This window comes from Tamandua tetradactyla, chromosome 3, assembly GCF_023851605.1.
Source record: "Tamandua tetradactyla isolate mTamTet1 chromosome 3, mTamTet1.pri, whole genome shotgun sequence".
In the NCBI taxonomy this organism is placed as follows: domain Eukaryota; kingdom Metazoa; phylum Chordata; class Mammalia; order Pilosa; family Myrmecophagidae; genus Tamandua; species Tamandua tetradactyla.
In genome coordinates, this window is record NC_135329.1 from 105,003,860 (window position 1) to 105,028,067 (window position 24,208).

The window sequence follows — 24,208 nt, forward strand, 5'->3', positions numbered from 1 at the left end:
CTGAGGGAGGATATAAACAAGCAAGGGATGAACAAAAAGAAGAAATCGAGAGTCTGAAAAACATAATAGAATTTATGGGAATAAAAGAAGACAGAGTAGAAGAGATGAAAAAACAATAAAAACCTATAATGTTAAAGAGGCAGATGATAGGATTAGTGAACTGGAGGATGGGACAACTGAAATCCACAAGCAAAAAAATGTATACGGAACAGAATGGAAAAATTGGAGCAGAGACTCAGGAAACTGAATGACAACATGAAGACCTTGAATATAAATGTTGTGGGTGTTCCAGAATGAGAACACAAGGGAAAAGGAGGAGATAAACTAATGGAGGAAATAACCACTGAAAACTTCCCAAATACTATGAAAGACTTAAAATAACAGATCCAAGAAGTACAGTGTACCCCAAACAGAATAGATCCAAACAGATGCACTCCAAGTCACTTACTAATCAGAATATCAGATGTCAAAGAGAAAAAGAGAATTTTGAAAGCAGCAAGAGAAAAGCAAACTATCACATACAAGGGAAGCCCACTAAGAATATGTGTAGATTTCTCAGTAGAAACCATGGAGGTAAGGAGACAATGGTACGATATATTTAAGATAATAAAAGAGAAAAAACTGCAGAACAAGAATTCTATATCCAGCAAAACTGTCCTTCAAAACTGAGGGGGAAATTAAAACATTTTCAGAGAACAAAATCACTGAGAGAATTTTGACCAAGAGACTGACTCTGCAAAACATACTAAAGGAAACACTAGAGGCAGATACTAAAAGACAGGAGAGAGAGGTATGAAGAAGAATGTAGAAATGAAGACTATCAGTAAAGGTAAAAAGAAGAAAAATCAGATATGACAAATAAAATCCAAAAGGCAAAATGGTAGAACAAAGTACTGTCCTTACAATAATAACACTAAATGTTAATGCATTAAACTCCCCAATCAAAACACATAGACTGGCAGAACGGATTAAAAAACATGACCCATCTAAGTGTTCTCTACAGGAGACGCATTTTAGATGCAAGATAAACATAGGTTGAAAGAGAAAGATTGGGAAAATATACTTCATGCAAACAACAATCAGAAAAGAGTAGGAGTTGCTATACTAATATTCAACAGATCAGACTTCAAATGTAAAACAATTAAAAGAGACAAAGAAGGACACTATGTATTAATAAAAAGAAAAATTAAACAAGGCAACATAACAATCATGAATGTTTATGCACCAAACCAGAGTGCTCCAAAATACATGAGGCAAACACTGAAAAGAGAAATAGACACATCTACCATAATAGGTGGACTTCAAATTTCCCTCTCTCATCAATGGACAGAACATCTAGACAGAGGATCAATAAAGAAATAGAGACTCTGAATAATACAGTAAACGAACAAGACTTAACAGATATTTATAGAACATTACACCCCATAACAGCAGGATATACCTTTTTCTCAACTGCTCATGGATCACTCTCGAGGATAACCCATATTAAATCATATGCTGGGTCACAAAGAGAGTCTCAACAAATTAAAAAAGATTGAAATCATATAAAACACTTTCTCAGGTCATAAAGGAATGAAGTTGGAAATCAATATTACGCAGAGGCCAGAAAATGCACAAATATATGTAGGCTCAATAACACACTCCTAATCAGTGGGTCAAGGAAGAAGTTAGAACAGAAATCAGTAAACACCTTGAGGTAAATGAAAATGAAAACACAACATATCAAAACTTGTGGGATGCAGCAAAGGCAGTGCTAAGAGGGAAATTTATTTTCCTAAATACCGATATCAAAAAAGATGAGCCAAAATTGAGGAATTAACTGTTCACTTGGAACAACTAGAGAAAGAACAGCAAACTAACCCCAAAGCAAGCAAAAAGAAAGAAATAACAAAGATTAGAGCGGAAGTAAATGAAATAGAGAACCTGAAAACAATCAAGAAAATCAACAAAACAAGAAGTTGGTTCTATGAGAAAATGAATAAGATTGATGGAACATTAGCTAGGTTGACAAAAAGAAGAAGAGAGAGAATGCAAATAAATAAAAATAGGAAATAGAAGAAGAAACAAAACCACTGACCCTGGAGAAATAAAGGAGGTAATGAGAAGATACTACAAACAACTTTATGCTAACAAACTAGACAATATAGATGAAATGGACAACTTCCTACATAGGCATGAACAACCAACACTGACTTGAAAAGAAACAGACAACCTCAACAACCCAATCACGAGTAAAGAAATTGAATTAGTCATTAAGAAGCTACCCTCCCCCCAAAAAAGGCCAGGACCAGATAGCTTCACATGTGAAGTCTCCCAAACACTCAAGAAAAATTAGTACCAATACAACTCAAACAATTCAAAAACACTGGTGGACAGAAGGATACCTAAACTTATTCTATGAAGCCAACATCACCCTCATACCAAAACCAGACAAAGATACTACAAGAAAAGAAAATGACAGACCAATCTTTCTAATGAATATAGATGCAAAAATTCGCAACAAAATTCTTCCAAATTGAATCCAGCAGCACATTAAAAGAATTACACACCATGACTAAGTAGGATTCATCACAGGTATGCAAGGATGGTTCAAGATAAGAAAATCAATTAATGTAGCACATCATATCAACAAATCAAAGCAAAAAATACCACATGACCATCTCGATTGATGCAGAAAAGGCATTTGACAAAATTCAACATCCTTTCCTGTTGAAAACATAGCAAAGGATAGGAATAGAAGTGAACTTCCTCAACATAATAAAGGAAATACATGAAAAACCCACAGCTAACATTGTTCTCAATGGGGAAAAATTGAAAACTTTCCCCCTAACATCAGAAAGAAGACAAGGATGTCCACTAGCACCACTGTTATTCAACACTGTGTTGGAAGTTCTAGCCAGAGCAATTAGACAAGAAAGAGAAATACAAGGCACCAAAATTGGAAAAGAAGAAGTAAAATTCTCACTGTTTGCAGATGGTATGATACTATATATTGAAAACCCTGAAAAATCCACAGTAAAACTACTAGAGCTAAAAAATGAGTACAGCAAAGTGGCAGGTTACAAGATCAACACTCAAAAATCTGTAGTGTTTCTATACACTGATAATGAGCAATCTGAGGGGGAAATTAAGAAAAAAATCCATTTAGACTTGCAAACAAAAGAATCAAATATTTAGAAATATTGGGGAATATTCTAAATAATAATTCAAAAAAAATTTAGGAAAACAAAAGACCTATACAAAGAAAACTACAAGAAATTGCTAAAAAAAAAAAAATCACAGAAGACCTAAATGAATGGAAAGGCATAACGTGTTCATGGCCTGGAAGACTAAATATAGTTAAGATGTCAATTCTACGTAAAGTGATTTATAGATTCAATGCAATACCAATTAAAATCCTAAAAACTTACTTGTCAGAAACAGAAAAACCAATAACCAAATTTATCTGGAAGGGCAGGGTGCCTAAACAGCTAAAAATATCTGGAGAAAGAAAAATGAAGTTGGAGGTCTCACACTACCGGACTTTAAGGTGTATCACAAAACTACAGTGGTTAAAACAGCATGGTACTAGCACAAAGATAGATATATTGACCAATGGAATCAAATAGAGTATTCAGATATAAACCCTCTCATCTATGGACAACTGATCTTTGATAAGGCAGTCAAGCCAATTCACCCGGGACAGAACAGTCTGCTCAACAAATGGTGCATAGAGAACTGGATATTCACAAGCTAAAGAATGAAAGAGGATCCACATCTCACACCTTATACAAAAATTAACTCAAAATGGATCAAAGACCTAAACATTAGATATAAGACCATAAAACTTTAAGAAGAAAATGCAAGGAAATATCTTATAAATCGTATAATAGGAGGTGGTTTCCTAGACCTTATACCCAAAGCACGAGCATTGAAGAAAGAAATAGATAAATGGGAACACCTCAAAATTAAACACTTTTGTGTATCAAACAACTTTGTCAAGAAAGTAAAAAGGCAGTACACAACGGGAGACAATATTTGGAAACGATATATCAGTTAAGGGTCTAGTATCCAGAATATATAAAGAGATTGTACAACTCAACAATAAAAAAACAAACAACCCAATTACAAAATGGGGAAAAGACATGAACAGACACTTCCTGGAAGAGGAAATACAAATGGCCAAATGGCACATGCCCAACTTCCCTGGCTATCAGGAAAATGCAAATCAAAACCACAATGAGATATCATCTCACACCTATCAGAATGGCCATTATCAATAAAACAAAAAATGAAGTGTGCTGGAGAGGATGTGGAGAAAGAGGCACACCTATCCACTGTTGGTGGGAATGTCAAATGGTACAAAGCTGTGGAAAGCAGTTTGGCGGTTCCTCAGGAAGCTAAGTATAATGTTGCAATATGATCCAGCAATACCATTGCTAGGTATCTATTCAGAGGATATGAGGGCAAGAATACAAACTGACACTTGCACACTGATGTTTATAGTAGCATTATTTACAATTGTCAACAGATGGAAAGAGCCCAAATATCCATCAAGAGTGTCTAAACAAGCTGTGGTATACACATATGATAGAATATTATGCAGCTGTAAGACAGAATAAAGTTATGAAGTATGTAACAACATGGATGAATCTTAAGGACATTATGCTGAGCGAGATTAGCCAGAAACAAAAGGACAAAAACTGTATGGTTTCACTGATATGAAATGACAGTGAATAAACTTGGAGAATTTCATTGGTAACAGAGACCAGGTCTCTGTTACCAATGATAGAAACAGGGTAAGATATTGGGTAACTGGAGCTGAAGGGATACAGACTGTGCAAAAGGACTGATTGTAAAAGCTCAGAAATGGATAGCACAATACTACCTAACTGTAATACAATTATGTTAGAACACTGAATGAAACTGAACGTGAGAATGATAGAGGGAGGAAGACTGGGGGCACAAATGAAATGAGAAGGAAAGACAGATGATGAAGACTGAAGACAGTATAATCTAGGAAAGCCTAGAGTGTACAAGGATAGTAATTAAATGCACAAATTAAAAAGTTTTTGTATGAGGAAGAACAAAGGAATGTCAATATTGCAGAGTGTTGAAAATAGATGGTAATTCATATTTTAAAACTTTAACTTATGTGTGAGACTAAAGCAAAAAAAAATGTTTATTTGGTACAAAATTTATGTTTTGACTAGTGCATTTCCTAATATAACTTATATGAACAGTTCAATTGAACACCTTAAGTACATGGAACCATGAGTAGGGCATGAGGTTTTGTAGGTTTGTCTAGAGTGATGCCCTGATAAATCCCAGTGATTTGAACAGTGAATAAAAAAGTATTTGCAAAGTCCCTTTGGGGGAATGGTGAGAAAGAGGTAAAATTCAACTTTCCCATATAGAGAAAGCCTGATATTCTCACAAGTAATGAGGAGAACAAAATCAATATGCCAAACCCTCAATCTTGGTGTTTTTCATATAAAACACAACCCTGCAAAGGATAGGATAAGACTACTTAAAATTAGGCCTAAGAATCACCCCCAAAGAATCTCTTTTGTTGCTTAGATATGGTTATCCCTCAGCCAACATGGCAAGGAAACCCACTGCCCTCCCCCTATGTACATGCGCTATGACTCCCAGGGATGTAAACCTCCCTGGCAACATGGGACAGAAATCCTAGAATAAGCTGGGACTCAGCATCAAGGGATTGCGAAAACCTTCTCTACTTAAAGAGGCAAGAGAGAAATGAGTCCAAATAAAGATTCAGTGGCTGAGAGATTCCAAATAAAGTTGAGAGATTATCCTAGAGGTTACTCTTACACATTATATAGAAAACCCCTTTTTTAGTTTAAGGTGTATTAGAGAGGCTGAAGGGAAGTACCTTAAACTGCAGAGTTGTGTTCCAGTAGCCATGTTTCTTTAAGATGACTGTATACTGATACAGCTTTCGCAAGTGTGTGAATGTGAAAACCTTGTTCTGATGCTCCTTTTATCTATGGTATGGCCAGAAGAGTAAAAAATATGGATTAAAAATAAATAAATAATAGGGGAACAAATATTAAAATAAATTTGGGTAGAGGGGATACTAGTGGTCAATGAGAGGAGGGGTAAGGGGTATGATATATAATGAGTTTGTTCTTCTATTTATTTTTTTCCTGGAGTAATATAAACGTTTTGAGAAATGATCATAGTGATGAATATACAACTATGTGATGATATTATGAGCCACTGATTGCACACCAAGTATGGAATGTTTATATCTTAAGAATGTTCATGTTGTATGTTGATTGATTTTATCAATAAAAATTAAAATAAACAAATAATATCCTTATTAGAAAAGAGAAATTACGTCAACTCTCCTAAATATGTTCAATGAGCAAAAGGAAAACATGGACACAGAAGTAAAGAAAATCAAGAAGACAATGAATGAACAAAAGGAGGAATTAAAAATTTTTTAAAGGAATTTAAAAGAACTTTTGAGGGTAAAAAATACAATTATGGAGATTAAAAATGCAATATAGAAAATTAACAGCAGAGCTGAACAAGCAAAAGAAGGAATAAGCAAACAAGAAGACGAGACTAAGAAAGATAGATGTTAAAGATTGAGATGGTATAATCTAGGAATGCCTAGAGTGTATAATAATAGTGAAATGTACAATGTACAATTTTAAAAATGTTTTTGCATGAGGAATAACAAAGGAATGTCATTATTGCAGAGTGTTGAAAATAGACGGTAATTAATATTTTAAAATCTCACCTTATGTGTGAGACTAAAGCAAAAAATGTTTGTTACAAAATTTGTATTTTGACTAGTGCATTTCCTAATATAACTTATGTAGATAGTTTGATTGAACACCATAAGTACTTGGAATCTCAGGTAGGACATGAGATTTTGTTGGTTTGTCCAGAGTGATGCCCCAACGAATCCCAGAGTGATTCGATCAGTGAGTGGAAAAGTATCTGCAAAGCCCCCTTCGGGGAGTGGTGAGAACGGGGAGAGATTCAACTTCCCCAAGTTGAATTCTTGAGATTCTCACAAGCAGTGTGGACAACCAAAACTAAAGGCTGAGCCCCCAGTCTTGGGGTTTGTATATAAGAAACTTAACCCCGCAAAGGATAGGTCAAGTCTACTTAAAATTTAGGCCTAAGAGTCACCCCCAAGAGAGCCTCTTTTGTTGCTCAGATGTGGCCTCTATCTCCAGCCAACACAATGAGCAGTTTCACCACCCTACCCCTCTCTACGTGGGACATGACTCCCAGGGGTGTGGACCTTCCTGGCAACGTGGGACAGAGATCTTGGAATGAGCTGAGACTCAGCATCAAGGGATTGAAAAAACCTTCTCGACCAAAAGGGGGAAGAGGGAAGTGAGACAAAGTGTCAATGGCTGAGAGATTCCAAACAGAGTCGAGAGGTTATCCTGGAGGTTATTCGTATGCATCAAGTAGATATCATCTTGTTATTCAAGATGTAATGGAGAGGCTGGAGGGAACTGCCTGAAAATGTAGAGCTGTGTTCCAGTAGCCATGTTTCCTGAGGATGATTGAATAATGATACAGCTGTCACAATGTGACTGTGTGATTGTGAAAACCTTGTGTCCGATGCTCCTTTTATCTACCTTGTCAACAAAGGAGTAGAAGAACATATGGAATAAAAATAAATAATAGGGGGAACAAACGCTAAAATAAATTTCGTTTGAAATGCTAGTGATCAATGAAAGCAAGGGGTAAGGGGTATAGTAGGTATAATCTTTTTTTTTTCTGCGTTCATCTTATTTCTTTTTCTATTGTCTTTTTATTTCTTTTTCTGAATTAATGCAAACGTTCTAAGAAATCATGAATATGCAACTAAGTGATGATATTGTGAATTACTGATTATGTATGTTGATGTTTTATTTTGTTTCTTTATTTTTTAATTAATAAATAAATTTTTTTAAAAAGAAGACAAGACAATAAAAATTATACACTCTGAAGAGTATATAGGAAAAATAATGGAAAGAGAACAGAGTTTAAGGCAACTGCGGGACTACATGAAGTGTACCAGTATATGAATTTTGGACGGAGAGGAGAAGGAATGAGTGGCAAAAAGAATAAATGAAAAAAATGGCTAAAAAACTTTTCAAAATTGATGTAAGACATGAATATATACATCCAAGAAGCACAAGAAACTCCCAACACAATAAACTCAAAGAGACCTACTCCAAGACATAGCATAATGTAAAAATTCTCCACAAAATACTACCTAATCACGTATTTGATAAAACACATCAAAAGGGAGGAATCAACAGTAACTTCCTCAAAATTATAAAGAGCACATATGACAAACCCATAGCTAGCACTGAACTCAATGGTAAGAGACTGAAAACTTTACCTCTAAGATCAGGAATGAGACAAGGATGCCCTCTGTCACCACTATTATTCAACATTGTACTAGAAGTTCTAGCTACAGTAATCAGGCAGGAAAAAGAAATAAAAGGCATCCAAATTAGAAAGGAAGAAGTAAAACTTTCATTATTTGCAGATATAATACTTGTTTCTATATACAAGCAATGACCTAACTGCGGAGTCAAGGAAAAAAATCCCATTCAAAATACAAACTAAAAGAATCAAGTATCTAGGTATGAACTTCACTAGGGATGTAAAGGACTAGCATACCGAAAACTACATAACACTGCTAAAAGAAATCAAAGAAGATCTAAATAGTTGGAAAGATATTGCCTATTCATGGATGAGAAGGTTAAATGTAGTTAAGATGTCAATGCTACCCAAATTGATCTACAGATTCAATTCAGTACCAATCAAAATTCCAACAACTTTCTTTGAAGATTTGGGAAAGCTAGTTACCAAATTCATCTGGAAGGGAAAGAGACCCTGAATCATTTAAAATATCTGAAAAAATAAATACGAAGTAGGAGGATTAATACTTTTTTATTTTAAAACTTATTATAAAGCCACAGTGGTCAACACAGGATAGTACTAACATCAAGACAGAAGTACTGACCAACAGAATCAAATGGAGAGGGCAGAAATAGATCACCAAATCTATGGTAATCTGATCTTCGCTAAGGCCCCCAAATCCACTGAATTGGGACAAAATAGTCTTTTCAGTAAAACAGGCATGGGAGAACTGGATATCAATAGCAAAAAGATAGGGTGTAGTACCTTACACCCTACACAAAAATTAACCCAAAGTGTATCAAACTCCTAAATTTAAGAACCAGTACCATAAATCTCCTAGAAGAAAATGTAAGAAAACATCTTCAAGACTTAGTAATAAGAGGTAGCTTCCTAAACTTTACACCCAAAGCACAAGTAACAAAAGAAAAAAACAGATAAATGGGAACTCCTCAAAATAAAATGCTTTTGTGCTTCAAAAGACTTCGTCAAAAAATTGAAGAGGCAATATTTGGGAATCACACATCAGATAAAGGTTTGATATCCTGTATACATACAGAAATCATACAACTCAACAAAAGAACAAACAATCTAAATATACAATGGGCTAAAGAGCAAATACAGATGGTTAAAAAGCATATGAAGAGAAGCTCATCCTCATTAGCTACAAGGGAAATGCAGACCAAAGATTACGAGATACCATCTCACACCCATAAGAATGACTGCTATTAAATAAACAGGAAACCTACAAATGTTGGAGAAGATTCGAAAACTTGTACACTGCTGGTGGGAATGTGAGATGGTAAATCTGCTAGGGAACACAGTTTGGCAGTTTCTTAGGAAACTATATATAGAGTTGCCCCATGACCCAGCAACACCACTACTCAGTATATATCCAGAAGAGCTGAAAGCAGTGACAAAAACAGTCACTTGTACACCAATGTTCATAGCAGCATTATTCACAATTTCAAACACGAAAACAATACAAGTGCTCATCAACAAACAAGCGAATTAACAAAATGTGGTGTACATATATATATATATATATATATATATACACGCAACGGAATATTATGCAGCAGAAAGACAAAATGACATCCTGAAGCACATGACAAGATGGATGGCTTTGAAGTCATTATGCTGAGTGAAATTAGCCAGACACAAAAGGATAGATACTGTATGATCCCACTTTTATGAATGCGGTAAAGGTAAAATCAGAGACTTACAAAACAGAATACAGGGGACCTAGAGATACGCGGACACTAGAGAGGGGTGAACGGTTAGCTTATGAGGTAGAACTTAAATGTAAGGGAATAGATAAAAGTGAAGGTGGTTCACCAGTGGGTCTATAAGCAATATTACCATATTGAAAGTGAACATAATTAAAAGGGGTTGTATAGATCCATGTGTCTGACTGACAATACAAATATAAATAAGTTTTTGCATGAACTACAGCAAAAGTGTGAATCTTGTAGAAGGAATGCGTAAGTCCAGGGTATAGGGGGATACTGCTATTGCATGCTATGGCTATACTTAGCAGGATACAAGAGTACCATAAATGGGTGGAGGGACAGGAGTTAAGGGAAGGTTTGGATTTTCTGTTTGGTGAGGGAGTTTTTACTGGTTATGCTTCTCTCAGGAAAAATGAAATTATCTAAAACTGAGAGTGTTGATGGACTGTTAACCTGAGATATTATACATGATTACTAACGAATGGAGGTGGCTGAAGGACGCGCATTGTGAGCAACAGTGTATACATACGATCAAAGACTGTGCTCTGCAAAAAGAAATGAAGCATATATAGTAATTGTGAATGTGATAAATGTGACATTTCAATTCATTGGGTAGGGGAGATAGCATTCAATAAATCATGCTGGGATAACTTACTAGCCTTTAAAACAATAAAGGCTGATTCTTACTTTGTTTCTTATACCAAAGAAAATTCCAGATAATTATAAATCAAATGAATATATATATATATATGTGTATATATAAAAATATATATATATAGTTTTCATTATTCTGGGGTAGGGAAAGCACTTCTAAAACCAGAAACTATAAAAGAAATACAGATTTAATTTAAATTTCTGTGCCATGGAAGAGCATTAAATTATCACAAGTTTCAAAATAGGAGTAAATGCTTACAAAACATGTACCAATGAGTTAATAACCTAAAAAGTAATGTTTTTAAAATTAAGAAAGAAGGATAGCTAGTAAGGGGCTACTCAAAAGAATAAAATCCAAAGGACAATATACATATAAAAGGTGCTGAACATCATCAGAATACAAACAGATACAATGAAATTAATGAGAATGACTTTTACTATTATAGCGTATAGGATAAAACAGAGAAATAGGTGCTCTCAAATATTGTTAGTAGGAAAGAAAATGGGCACATCCTCTTTGAAGAGCAATTTAGGAAGTATAAATAATAGTGGCTTATTAAACCTACTTCCATGAAATTACCCTTATAGGGATGTGCAGGTTTGAAAGGCTTTTTGTACCCCAGAAAAGTAAGGCTTTATTCCTAATTCCATTTTGTGGAGGCAGCCTTCCTTGAATTCCTATTCAGTACTGTAGGATGGAAATTTGATTAGATTATCTCCACGGGGGTGTGACTATTAATTAGAGGGAGATGTGACTCCACCCGTTCCAGATGGTTCTTGATTAGTTTTTTGGAATCCTTTAAAAGAGGAAGCATTTTGGAGATAGCTTCAGAATATCAACAGGAGAGCCCATGCAGCCAGAGACCTTTGGAAATGAAGAAGGAAAATGCCCCTGGGAGAGCTTCTTGAAACAAAAAGCCTGGAGAAAAAGCCAGCAGACATTGCCATGTTCATTATGAGCCTTTCCAGTTAAGAGAGAAAACCTGAACTCTACCAGCCTTTCCTGAGCAAAGGGAATCTCTTGTTGGTGCCGTAATTTGGACATTTTAATGGATTTGCTTTAATTGGGACATTTCCATGACCTTAGAACTGTAAACTAACAATTTATTATATTCTCCCTTTTTAAAAGCCATTCCATTTCTGGTATAATACAGCCCAGCAGCTAGCAAACTAGATTAAGGGATAATAAGGCAAGCATACAAAGATTATACCTACCGCAGCGTTTTTTATAATAGTAAGTGGAAGCAATGTAAAAGTCCATCAGTCGGGAACTGGTTATGTCAGATACATATAATGAAATACTAGATAGCCATCATATATAATATTCATATTTACTCAATATTATTCAATATTATTGAATGGAAACATATTTAGCCTACTGTTGAGTGAAAAAATTAAAAGTTTATAAAAAGCAAAAGCAGCATAATAACATCTATTCATGAGTGTGTACCTATGTGTAAAGAGATATATCTGTAAGGATGCTTGCCAAAATTTAACAATGGTTACCTCTATCAAATACAGATAATTTTTACTTTCTATTTTATATTTTTCTGTGTTTTAAAATACAATGAGCCTGAAGGGATACAGACTGTGCAACAGGACTGGATACAAAAACTCAGAAATGGACAGCACAATACTACCTAATTGTAATGCAATTATGTTAAAACATTGAATGAAGCTGCATGTGAGGTATAGGTTTTTTTTTCTCTCTATTATCGTTTTAATTCTTATTCTGTTGTCTTTTTATTTCTTTTTCTAAATCGATGCAAATGTACTAAGAAATGATGAATATGCAACTATGTGATGATATTAAGAATTACTGATTGTACATGTAGAATGGAATGATTTCTAAATGTTTTAATTTTTTTTAATTAATAAAAAAAAATACAATGAGCGTGTGCACGGGTAGTTCAGTGGTTAGAACGCTCATCTTTCATGTGGGAGATCTGGGTTTGATTCCTGGACCAAGTACCCCAAAATAAATAAACAAATACAACAATGAGCATGAATTATGCTTATAATCTGGAAACAAAAATAAAAACTATTTCATTTGCAGTGAAAACAAACAGTTTGTACGATGAGGCATTAAGAAACCTGCATTCTGGTTAACACTGGACAAAATTGTAGGCGCCCATATCTATACTTCATAAGAGGCATGTCTGCTGGCACCAGTACCTAAAATAGGAAGCCTAATATAATTTTTCTAATGCCAATGTAGTGAACTGTACTAATTCAGATTATGCATTATCAAAATGATTCCAAAAAAGAAAGCAATCTAAATTTAATCTGATTTTTCGTAGAAGCACAGGAAACCTATAACATTCATTCTCATCCAGCTCTCACCACTGCGGTAGCTCAAACATTGGTTCTTTTCCTCCTGGACTCTCTCAAATTACACCTAGCTGAGCAAGCAGATTCCAGTCTAATTTTCATGTATCCTTTCTCCTAGAAATGCAACACATAAGGCTTAGGGACAGGCAGTGTGATGGTTGTTTTACGCGTCAACTTGGCTAGACTACAGTACTCAGTTTTTCAAACAAACATTAATCTAGGTGCTGCTGGGAAGGTAATTTTGGCAGATATTTTTAATATTTACACTCAGTTGACTTCAAAGAGATTACCTTGATAATGTGGGTGGATTTCATGCAATCAGCCAAAAGGCCTTAAGAGGAAAACTGAGGTTTCCCTCAGCAGAAGTGAAGAAGATATTATGCTTCAAGACAGCAACAAGAGCTCCTGCCAGTTTCATGCCCTACAGATTTCAGACTTGCCAGCCCCTACAACTGCACGAGCCTTGAAATAAATCTTTTCACAATTCTATTTGTCTGGAGAATTTTCTAAAATGAAAGATAAGGGATGTGCCAGTTTGAAAGCATATGTGCCCCAGAAAAGCCATGTTTAAATCCTTAAACCAATCTTGTGGGAGCAGCCATTTCTTTTAATTCCAATTCAATACTGTATGTTAGGATCTTCTGATTAGATTATCTTCATGGAGATGTGACACACTGAATTGTGGGCGTGAACTTTTGATTAGAAGGATATGGGACTCCACCTATTCTAGATGGGTCCTGATTAGCTTACTGGAATCCTATCAAAGAGGAAACATTTTGGAAAGGGTCAGAAATTACAGAGCCAAAAGAAACTTCAGAGCAGAGCTGACGACGAAGAACAGAGATACAAATGTTTGGAGATGCTTGAAGCCCAGCAGACACTGCCATGAGATGTTAAGCAAGCCAGAACCTGGAAAGAGCCAAGGAAAGTCAAGAAATGAAAGCCAGCCCCAGAGAAGTAAAGTGAGGAACCCCCACATGGAGAGAGACTGAAAGCAGTGGAGCTCAGGGGCAAGGGACCAGCAGATGCCAGTCACGTGACTTCCCAACTGACAAAGGGGTTCCAGACCAATCTGCATTTCTCAAGTGAAGATGACCTCTTGTGGGTGTCTTAATTTGGACACTTACTTCCTTAGAACTGTAAACTTGGAACTTAAGTAAATTCCCCCCTTTAAAAGCCATTCCAGTTTTGGTATTTCGCATTCTAGCAGCTTGCAAACTAACACAAGGGGAAATAGAGTGGACTTTCTTCAAAATGAGAATACATGCCTCACAAGGCTGTCAAATTACAAATTTTAAAAACAGTATGCTGCACAAATTTAGCAAGTCTATGTACTGGATTTGAAGGGAAGTGGACTACCAGTTTTAGACTCTATGTTGGCACTAGAGATTTCAACCCTTAAATCGGTCTTCAGTGTTCCCATTTCCTACAAAAGTATTTCTCAAAGTATGCTGGCAACTGAGTCAGAATCTCACAGCAAGAAGCATAAATCTGCATTTTTAGGAAGCACACTAAAGTCAAAATACATTTTATCTTAAAAGGAAAAAAAATCTAAATGTCTTAGCATGGCACATAAGGCTCTATCAGAATTGCATCATCTTATGCCCTTCTTACTATGCTCTATGACGTCATGAAGTCTTTGCACCTGGTCACAAATTCAAAATAATGGGATGATATCTAAAATATTTAATTGTGGTGATATTCAAAATACTTAACAACTGGTATGGCACTGTACAGAAGAAAGATTGATAGAAAACCACCATTTTGCCCATTTTTTAAAAAACTGATTTATACAATTCCTAAAGTCTCAAAGTCCTAAATCCTTAAACAATTATGTAAACTGGTATGCCCACAGAATCTAAGTACCATCCCAGAAATTATGTGCTAATCACAAACAAGATAAAAAGGTTATCTTAACAGTGGAGAGATGTGCTACCACCTGCTCTAGTTTGCCAGCTGCCAGAATGCAATATACCAGAAGCAGAATGGCTTTTAAAAAGGTGAATTTAATAAGATGCTAGTTTACAGATCTAAGGCTGCAAAAAATGTGTAAATTAAAGCAAGATTATACGAAACGTGCAATCTAAGGCATCCAGAAAAAGATACCTTGGTTCCAGAAGGCCAATGAAGTTCAGGGTTTTTCTCTCAGCTGGAAAGGCACATGGCAAACATGGTGACAACTTTTAGCTTCCTCTCCAGGCCTCTTGCTTCATGAAGCTCGCTCAGGAGCATTCTCCTTCTTCACCTCCAAAGGTCATTCGCTGGTCGTCTCTGCAGTTCTCATGTCTCTGCTGCTCTCTTTATTCTCCAGCTTTCTTCAAAATGCTTCCTCTTTTAAAGGAGTCCAGTAAAGTAATCAGACCCACCTGGACTGGGTGGTGTCACATTTCCCTCAATTCAAAAGTTAATACCCACAAATTGGATGAGTCTCATCTCCGTGGAGCTAACCTAATCAGGTTTTCAACCTATATTACTAAATAGGGTTAGAAGAAACAGTTGCTCCCACAAGATTAATTAGGATTAAAATACGGCTTTTCTAGGATTATAAATCCTTTCAAACCAGCACACCACCCTAAACAATAATCAAACTTTGAATCACTAATTCTTATACAACCTGTCATTATGTGCCACCAGACAGAATGCAATCAATATAAAGTATACAGCATTAAGTAAGAAGTATTTTTCCCCAAAACTGTTCAACTTGAATCTAATCAGGTCTTTAAACCTAACTTATAGTTTACAGGACACATAATGAATCTTTACTTCTTCAACAACATAAGGAAACAATCAGACAAATCCAAAATGGGACAATCTACAAAACAGTTTCTTCCCAGTAAAATGAGTATAATGACAACCTCACAGAGAAGTTATGAAAGGTAAATGAAATTATGAATGCAAAGTACTTATCACAGTGCCTGATACATAATAAATGTCAGGTATTACTATTATTGGGTATGCACTTCTTGTCTACTAGGCTAGAGAATAAGCTTCTTAAAACAGATAACGAATTCCTCAACAGCACCCACAGCACCACTGTGTCAAGAGCACATAAAACACATTTAAATAGCTACCTTCTGACCAGCAACAATGGAGAGCCCTCCAACAGAAACATGAACAAATAAACCACTGGTAAATTTTTTAAAACCAGAGGAGATCTTAGCTAACATAACATAATCCAAACCCACCATTTTATTAAGGAACCTCCAGATATGGGTCAATTGCGTATTATTTCAAATAACATGATTACAGATGAAAATATGATATTATGTATAATTAAAAAGAAAGGATTTTTCTGTCTTAGTTCTATATTTAATTACTAACCTCTACCTCATTAACAGCAAATTAAAAATATTAACTCTCTATTTCCACTCACAAGACTGCTTTTAGAATTCAATATACAAAAGGATAATCAAACTCCTTCAACTGTTCTCAAACTAATGGAATGTTTTTAATCCCACATATTAATTAAGTGAATTAACATAAATATTAACCTTATCCATATGAAGTGATATGGCACCAACTCAATGATGTGCTAGAGATAGCCTGTACGAGTTTACAAGCACTAACTGCTAGATTTTCAAGAAATTTTACAAAATTATTATTAAACACAACCACTACTAAAAATTAAATCATATAAACACACATTTAAATAAACTATTATTAAAGAGGTAATAAATATTCAAAACTCATCACTTCCTAATTACCCCATTTTACTATTATCTAGCTCTTCTGGTCATTTATGTCTATTACATCTGTATGGTAGAGAAACTATATATTGGTATACTACTGTATATCTCTTTCCAACCAGCATTTAGCAAAGTCATCTCGTACTTTAAAATCAGCCATGGTTGGGTGCACAGGTGATTCAGTGGTAGAATGCTCCCCTTTCATGCAGGCCACCTGGGTTTGATTCCTGGACCATGCACCAAAAAAAAAAAGGAATAAAAAAAAAATCAGCCATGGTTTAAGTATTTACACCATGGAAATAGACAAATTCCATTTTCTTTGTAGAGTTAGCTGTTAAACATTTACCAGCAAACCACTATTTCAACCCATAACAAACTTACTTAAAAGGAACTTACTTAAACGACATGAAAAACAAGTGTTATGAAGTGTTAAAGATAGAGTAAGTCCTGGTTTTCCAGGGTGTATACCTAGTTTATACCTGCTGTGGATCAATTAACAAATGTAAATTATTCTTGCCAATCTTTCCTTCACTCTCAAAAAGGCTCCAGTTTGTATGATAAATTACTTATTTGGTGATTCTAGTTTTAGGTGTTTGGCAGAAATATGTACTGGATAAAGGAGGGCTCAGAAGGGACCACCGGTTCCAGAATCCAGGGATGGAATCTTATGTTTCTTCATCCCTATGCGTCTGGCACATGGTGGGGGATTAATAAATGTTAGACAGTATGAGCAGTGGTTAGGAACTAAGAAATCATATATACTCAGATACGAATCTCAGCTTCAAAATGTACCAATTAAGAGTCTCACTGAAAACCAATTCAATTATAAAATGGCAGGCAAAAATAGTTAGATTGCTGCAAAGAAAATATACTGAAAGCAGGTAACAACACACCCAGCTCACAGGAAAACACATTAAAATTGTGGCCATTATTACTATTTAGTGGCTTGACATACTGCAAGAGCTCAGGACAGAAAACTAAGACTCTGTATAAGACAACACCATTAAATGATCACAAAAATCTTAATTGCATCAAAAAGCAAGAGACAAAGCTTTATGCGAGACATACAAACACTGTGAAAGGTATGGTTATGTCCCTTGCATCTAGAAGGATTAACTACAAAAGTTATCTTCTAACTGGTGCATAAACATGGCTTACAAATATCGGACACAGACTTATTAGTGTCTAAAAGTAATAGAAAAACATGATATTTAATTTCGATGTATAATGGAGAGAGGAAACCAAATAAACACAAAACATGACTAAACAAGACTTTTCTAAATTTAGGATGAGAATAAAAGAACGAGTAACATTATAATTAATTTTGCTGTGCTCTCTCTTCTTACAAGGTTTAAACAAGGAAACTGGTCTTTTTGGCACTGCTCTATACCCAACGCCTGGGTATAGAGTCTAATCTAGTGCCTAATACTGCTCATTAAATGTTTATAAGATGATTTACAAGATAAAGCCTCAGTAAAATTATGGAGTAAAAATTTATCTGAGAAAGTCTCGGCTAAAATTATGGGGAAAAGAGATAAGTCCTAAAAGTATCAACCAAAACGATGGGGAAATGAGAGTTGAGAATGAAGGGCATTAGGTTTGAGGCCTTTTCTGATCATCTGGATTTCTCCTTTTTACAATGAATTTTCCCATGGTACTTCAGGGGGGACGTCTAATAGCATTAATAGTCAATCCTGAATCCTGAAGGGGGCAAAACCAGAATCTAACGCGCTAAGTTTATTTGGTTACGGGTTCCCAAAATTTTATAATGATGACGTAAGTGTTTCAGGGACGCATTACTCAAGAAATGTATGCCAACGGGACCATTTCTGCGTACTAAACCTGAAGACGCCAAGTCTCCCCACAAGCCCTTCGTGGCCTTCCTCTTTCAAAGTAGCCTTTGCAGCACATTGGCAAACGCAGTAAATTTTGCAAAAGTACAAGGAGTTAGCTCAGAAATTCTCAGTTCGTTCTTCTTTACTTAGCACAAAAGGCACACTCCACAAGTATTTGGATACATTGTAAAAGTGAGCAGGCCAAGAAGCAAGAAATAAGGTCCTCCGGAACTAAAATCTAGGGGTGGACAATGGCACCATGGTCTTGGAAACTAACGCCATCCCACTTCACCCACGTTTTCCAAAAATGCAATTAAAATCTTCAACACATAAAGCCAACTTGCCCGCCACGCCGCTCCCAGAGGGCCACACTTGAGTGTATTCGCAGAAGAAATCTCCAACTCCCGCCACAAATTTAGCTGTGTCCGCCCCCAAGCGGAAGTGACGTAAAGGGACAAACTGAAAGTAAGAGAGTTCTAATAACCAGGAATCTAAACGCCCTATGATGTTGAGGAGATTCTACTGACCTCTCGCTCTATCCCTTCTCCTATGTTAGGGGAGCGAAAAGGGTTCACCACGGGCTTTGGCGACACTAATTCGCCGCCTCAACCCCAAATCATTCAAAACTTTGTCCCTTCTCATTGGCCAAGAAGGCGGCACCGGCATCTTCTGGGAGCTACGATTCCCATCAAGCCCTGCGGGAAGTAAGGGGAGACTAGCGTACCGTGGGAGCAAAGCACGATGGTAACTGTAGTCCGTCAGGCCGAGAGGGCGATCACTCCGCCCTTAGCCACTGAGGCTGGAGAAACAAGGTGTTCAGTTTATAATTCGTTACCGCTGTGGGTAGAAGCCAAATGCTTTCCTCATTTCCCCTCATATGGAAAATGAAAATGAGTTCCTTGACACCAAAGCATCATAAATATTCCCTAAAAATAAGTTTGTTTGTTTTCAATAGCGCCAGCTCACTCACGAAACTCCCCCACCTCAGGTTCCAACTCGTGGGAAAAAGTGACCCTTTTACAAGTGGGCAAAATGGCTGCCCTCTTAGCTTTACCATTGGTTGACTTTTGCGTCCTTCACAGGCGGATATTTGCCACGGATTGGTCCTTTTTCCCTTGAGGGTGGAGGAAGACTTGGCATGACTCTCCCGCGGCCGGGGAGGAGCTGAAGGGGTGGAGAGAAAGGCGTTTTTTCAAGTGTGATTGGACGATTCTCATGTCACTCCATGTATGTACAACCTATGATTAGTCGGTTTCCCCACGAAGAGAACGGGGGCGGGACTAGTGGTGGTGGGAAGGGGCGGGATTCTGCCAGTCTAGGCTGCCGCTGGAGCCGGTGTCCGGGCTGGTGATGGGGTTAATTCCCTATCGTAAGACTCTTAGTTGCACCCACCCAGCCCCGCCGTCGCCCCGCCGCGCCGCGCTCCAACTGCCTCCTCCTCCTCAGTAACGCGGGTAAGAGATACCCACCCCTCCCCCTTTCAGGTCCCCGGGAATAACGCGCCTCGTTCCCCTCCCCCGCCCGCAACCGGTAGCGCTAACGGAGCAAGAGGCAGGCAGAGGCTGAGATCTGGTGTGTGAGAAGGTGGCCTTCCCCACTGAGCCGCCTGCGCTCCCGCCAGGGCCCCGCAGAGGTCCCGTAGCTGCTGCCATCCCGCTGGGAGCTCGGGTTCCAAGGCAGCCCTGCTTGCCTGGCCCGCGGCTGCGGCTGCAGCTGCAGACACTACCTTCTGCCCACCGCCCCCAGCCGGGGGCCATGTGTAAACCCCTCTAGGCCTAGCGGAGGAGGCAAGCGAAAGATTCTCGTGTCCCTGCCATGGCTGCTCCTGTTGGTGCTTCTGCTCCAGCTGCTGTTGCAGCCCCAGGGACTCGGGAACCAACCACGGAAGGCCTGCCGAAGCGAGTGCCTTGCGTGCTTCTGCTCTCCCGTGTGCCTGGCGCCGGGTCCGAGGCTCTGCAGCCCCTGGCCTTGCACCGAGAGAATTTTCGGAATGGGAGGCTGTTGCCTTGTCCTCTAGAAGGGCTTATTTAAAAAAAGAAATAAGGAATTTCTACTGGTTGATGAAATGTAGGTACATCTTGCTCGTGGTACCAGAAAAAGCACAATGGGGATTTTTTTTTTTTTTTTTAAGAGTTGAATGGTTGTCAGTGTCACGGACCCGGGAAATAAGATTTACGCATGTTAACAGTTGAGCCTTAAGCTGTTTCACCACCGCCACCAAAAAAAAAAAAAAAAAAAAAAAGAATCCCTGGGTGTTTGGAGGGGTTTTTGGTTGGTTGGTTTGTTTTTGGAAGGGGGCTGGCGGGGGAGGGGGGTGGTATTAGGTGCAAAGGAGTGCCTCTGCGCTTTGACCTGGTTTTATAAAGAAACTTAAAATTGTTGAGGTTATCATGCTCTGTGTATAATTGTCCTGGGTTAGCAAGTCAACTAAGTAAACGGTGAAGAGGTGCTTTCCTAAACAGTAAGGTTTAATGAATAGCAAAATTATTTTTCTAGTAACATTTCCAGGAAGAAAATCATTTCTCAGGGTTATAGTTTGTCTATTTGTAACTCAGAAGAAGCCGTTTGCATTTAGTTCGTATTTCCCTGATTACAAGAACTTGTGAGTAATGAAAAGATGGTTAAAATCAAATTGGAAGTGCACCCGTTTATAATATTTGAAATATAATATTAAGAAATATGCACTGTGTTATATAGTTGGATACCAGTATGACTAGAGTAATTGGGCATGCCTCAGTTTAACAAAATTTAAGAAGACCTTGCATACCTAGCAACATTTTGGGGTATTCCTTTATTACCTGGATACGTTTTGATTGGGAGCTCATCTTCCAAATATTGCTCTTTGCTTTTTTTGCCTGGGAGAATAGAGAATATATCCTTAAATAATGGATCCTGTAATCTGGAATAGACATACCTATAATCTGAAGTAAATTCTAGGACCATTTCTGAGACTTCATTACCATAATAAACTTGGGCTTTAAAGAGAAATATCTGAGGTTTGACTGTTAGACGAACGATTTCTTCGAAATCTGAGACGACTGCACTAGTTTAATGTTTTTCTATTTTCTATAACTAATATATTTAGATACAGAATTGATATAGATCCATAGTTTTAGAACCTAAATGCAATATGGATGTATATTAAAATTAAAAAAAAGAAAAATACAACTTTGGGAAGTAACTCCCTCAGCCCCCCTGGGAAGTAACTCCCTCAGCCCCCCATAAAGTAGCCATAGTATAATATGGCTCAGCATGTTTTCTAAAACTTTTTGGTTGAAAAATTATGCAGCAAATGTTTTCACATCTCATATACTTTATAAACAGAATATCTGATGGGAAACAGGAGGTTTATTAAGTCTCTTACTAGCTGTCAGACCCCTCAGCCTCAGCTCAGTTTCTTCACCTCTAAAATGGGGATGATAATGTTTAACTCATGGATTAGAGAAAAAGCATGTAAAGACACATAATGGGTTTGATTATTATTATTTTTTCATGCGTGTTAAGATAATGAGTTGCATACACAGGGTGTTGTTGCAGCCCCATAATGTGTTCTGTTGGTGGGAAGTACTATTGGACTGTTTATTTACATGATGTCTTAAATGGGATTTGCAAGTAGCCATTTTTTATGCAAAAGGTAGATGGGAAATTTGTCATTAGTACAAGAGTTCTTTATCTTCTGAAGATTTTTTGGTTTTGAATTAAAATGCTAACGCTTGTAGATTATATTTCAAATTGTTATCTGGAATAAAAATGTTAGCATAATACATGTTGTAGTGGCCAATTACTGTAATATTTAAATTTTCTTTAGCTGATATCTGTTTCAAGATCTAGTTTACATGGTTCCTATCCGAATCCATTATGCTACCAGTCTACAGGCAAGTACACTTGAAATACAGAGTTCAGAGTTCAGCTTAAACAAGTCATTTGAATTAACTATGCTCATATGCTGGCTACAATTTTCTTGCTATTCTTGTTTTCTGTTCTTGTTATTTATCGGCTTTTGAGTGTTTCTTTTCTGTGAAGCAACAACCAGACACACTGTTCCTTTCTTCTCCCAGCCAATTTGGAAAATATTCTGTGTAAAATATACATCATACATGATGTCTTTGGAGTTTGTCTAGTCAGACAAATTTAATATTAGCATGAAATCAGTGTTTTAATGAAGATTTTCTGATAGTTATGTCTGGCCAGGGCTCAAGGCATATGCACCTTATGCTGAATGAAGAGCTGAGGTAGATAATGTTATGGCAAACCTCCCAAGTTATTGAACCCAGTACAGTTGAGTGCTCCTCCAAGGGAGCTTTAGGTAACAGCAGTCATGGGAAATTTAAGAAAATTGAAATAAGATTTTTCAAATATTATGCAGAAGTCCCATGCTTTTCCAAGGAATAAAAGAGGTTACCTTCACTGACATGTTAATATACGTAATTATACCCATTTGGGCTAATGTTAAGTTTTAATTCCTCAGAAATAAAGAAGGCATGAGGATTGATAATAGTTTATTTTTTCCATTCTTAAAAATGCCACACATCTAGGTGGTGTTCCAGTGGCTCAGTGGCAGAATTCTCGCCTGCTGTGCCAGAGACCCGGGTTCAGTTCCCAGAGCCTGCCCATGTAAAAAAAGAAAAAAAAAAAAACCACACTTCCAAGACTTGATGGATTTGTAATACATACATTGCTGCTGTTTGAAATAGAAAATTTCACCGCTAACGCTTCCATATTCTATTGTAAATATGCTGGGCAGTATTCCTGTTCAAGGAGGTATGGTTACAAATGGCTGTGAATTTTTCAAGTAGATCTTGCTGTTCCAAACCACAGGATCAATACTCTGTCATTATAGGAATGCCAATTCTAGTTTCATTTTCCTTTTAACGCTTTCTAACCCCTTTTCATATAAACTAGAAAGAATGTGATGTCAGTCATCTATATTGATTATTGCCCAATCGATATGACTTTGTCAAAATGCTTGTATGTTATTCAACTAGGTAATTATGTTTTAAGTTTATTTATTACCTGTAAGATGTAATAAAATGTTTTATCCCCTCGTTAAAGACATATCAAGCATTGGGGGTGTGATGGTGGCTCAGTGGCAGAATTCTCGCCTGCAATGCCAGAGACCCGGGTTCGATTTCTGGTGCCTGCCCATGTGAAAAAAAAAAAGGATATATCAAGCATCAAACCGGCAAATAATTTCAGGAGACAGGGTGATGTGAGTGCTTGTTAAATCACACTATGGTTACTGTATGACCGTTCAATAATTTTAAAATATATTTTAAAGCAGTAGGGGAGGGATAAGAGGTCTGAAGTAAAAATGTAGGGCACCAACTTGGGGGAGATATACCTGTGATGTGGACAACCCTGTTCTCTTTTGTGATTGATTCTCTTCACAACTGCCAGATGCTTTCTAGCTTAGAACTTCAATTGATATTTTAGGATATTTAAATTCTAACAATCTTTGAGTGATGTGGTAGAGCATATTTACTTTCTACATTTTTCCCTGCTTCTAGTAATGATGTTTCCTCGAATCACATATTTTAATGTTATATTTCCTAGAACCATGCAATCCCAAATTTCAAAGCCACCT

General features: G+C 37.0%; 1 protein-coding gene and 1 pseudogene across 9 annotated transcripts in view; one reads left to right on the forward strand and one right to left on the reverse strand.

Moving 5' to 3' along the window:
* The window catches only part of ZRANB3 (zinc finger RANBP2-type containing 3), a 382,105-nt gene extending 362,299 nt beyond the window's left edge, over positions 1 to 19,806 (reverse strand). For 3 of the 8 annotated variants that reach the window (XM_077153667.1, XM_077153662.1, XM_077153660.1), the window contains exon 1: positions 19,679 to 19,805. In XM_077153667.1, coding sequence (XP_077009782.1) covers positions 19,679 to 19,764 — 86 coding nt within the window. In that variant the 5' untranslated portion in view covers positions 19,765 to 19,805. The other 5 variants (XM_077153669.1, XM_077153665.1, XM_077153664.1 and 2 more) reach the window with 5 other exon arrangements.
* Positions 19,807 to 20,065: 259 nt separating this feature from the next.
* Positions 20,066 to 24,208, forward strand: part of LOC143677576 (MRG/MORF4L-binding protein pseudogene) — a 30,542-nt pseudogene continuing 26,399 nt past the window's right edge. Inside the window, exon 1 of the transcript XR_013172686.1 lies at positions 20,066 to 20,078. The product of XR_013172686.1 is annotated as an MRG/MORF4L-binding protein pseudogene (transcript). The remainder of the gene's footprint in view (positions 20,079 to 24,208) is intronic.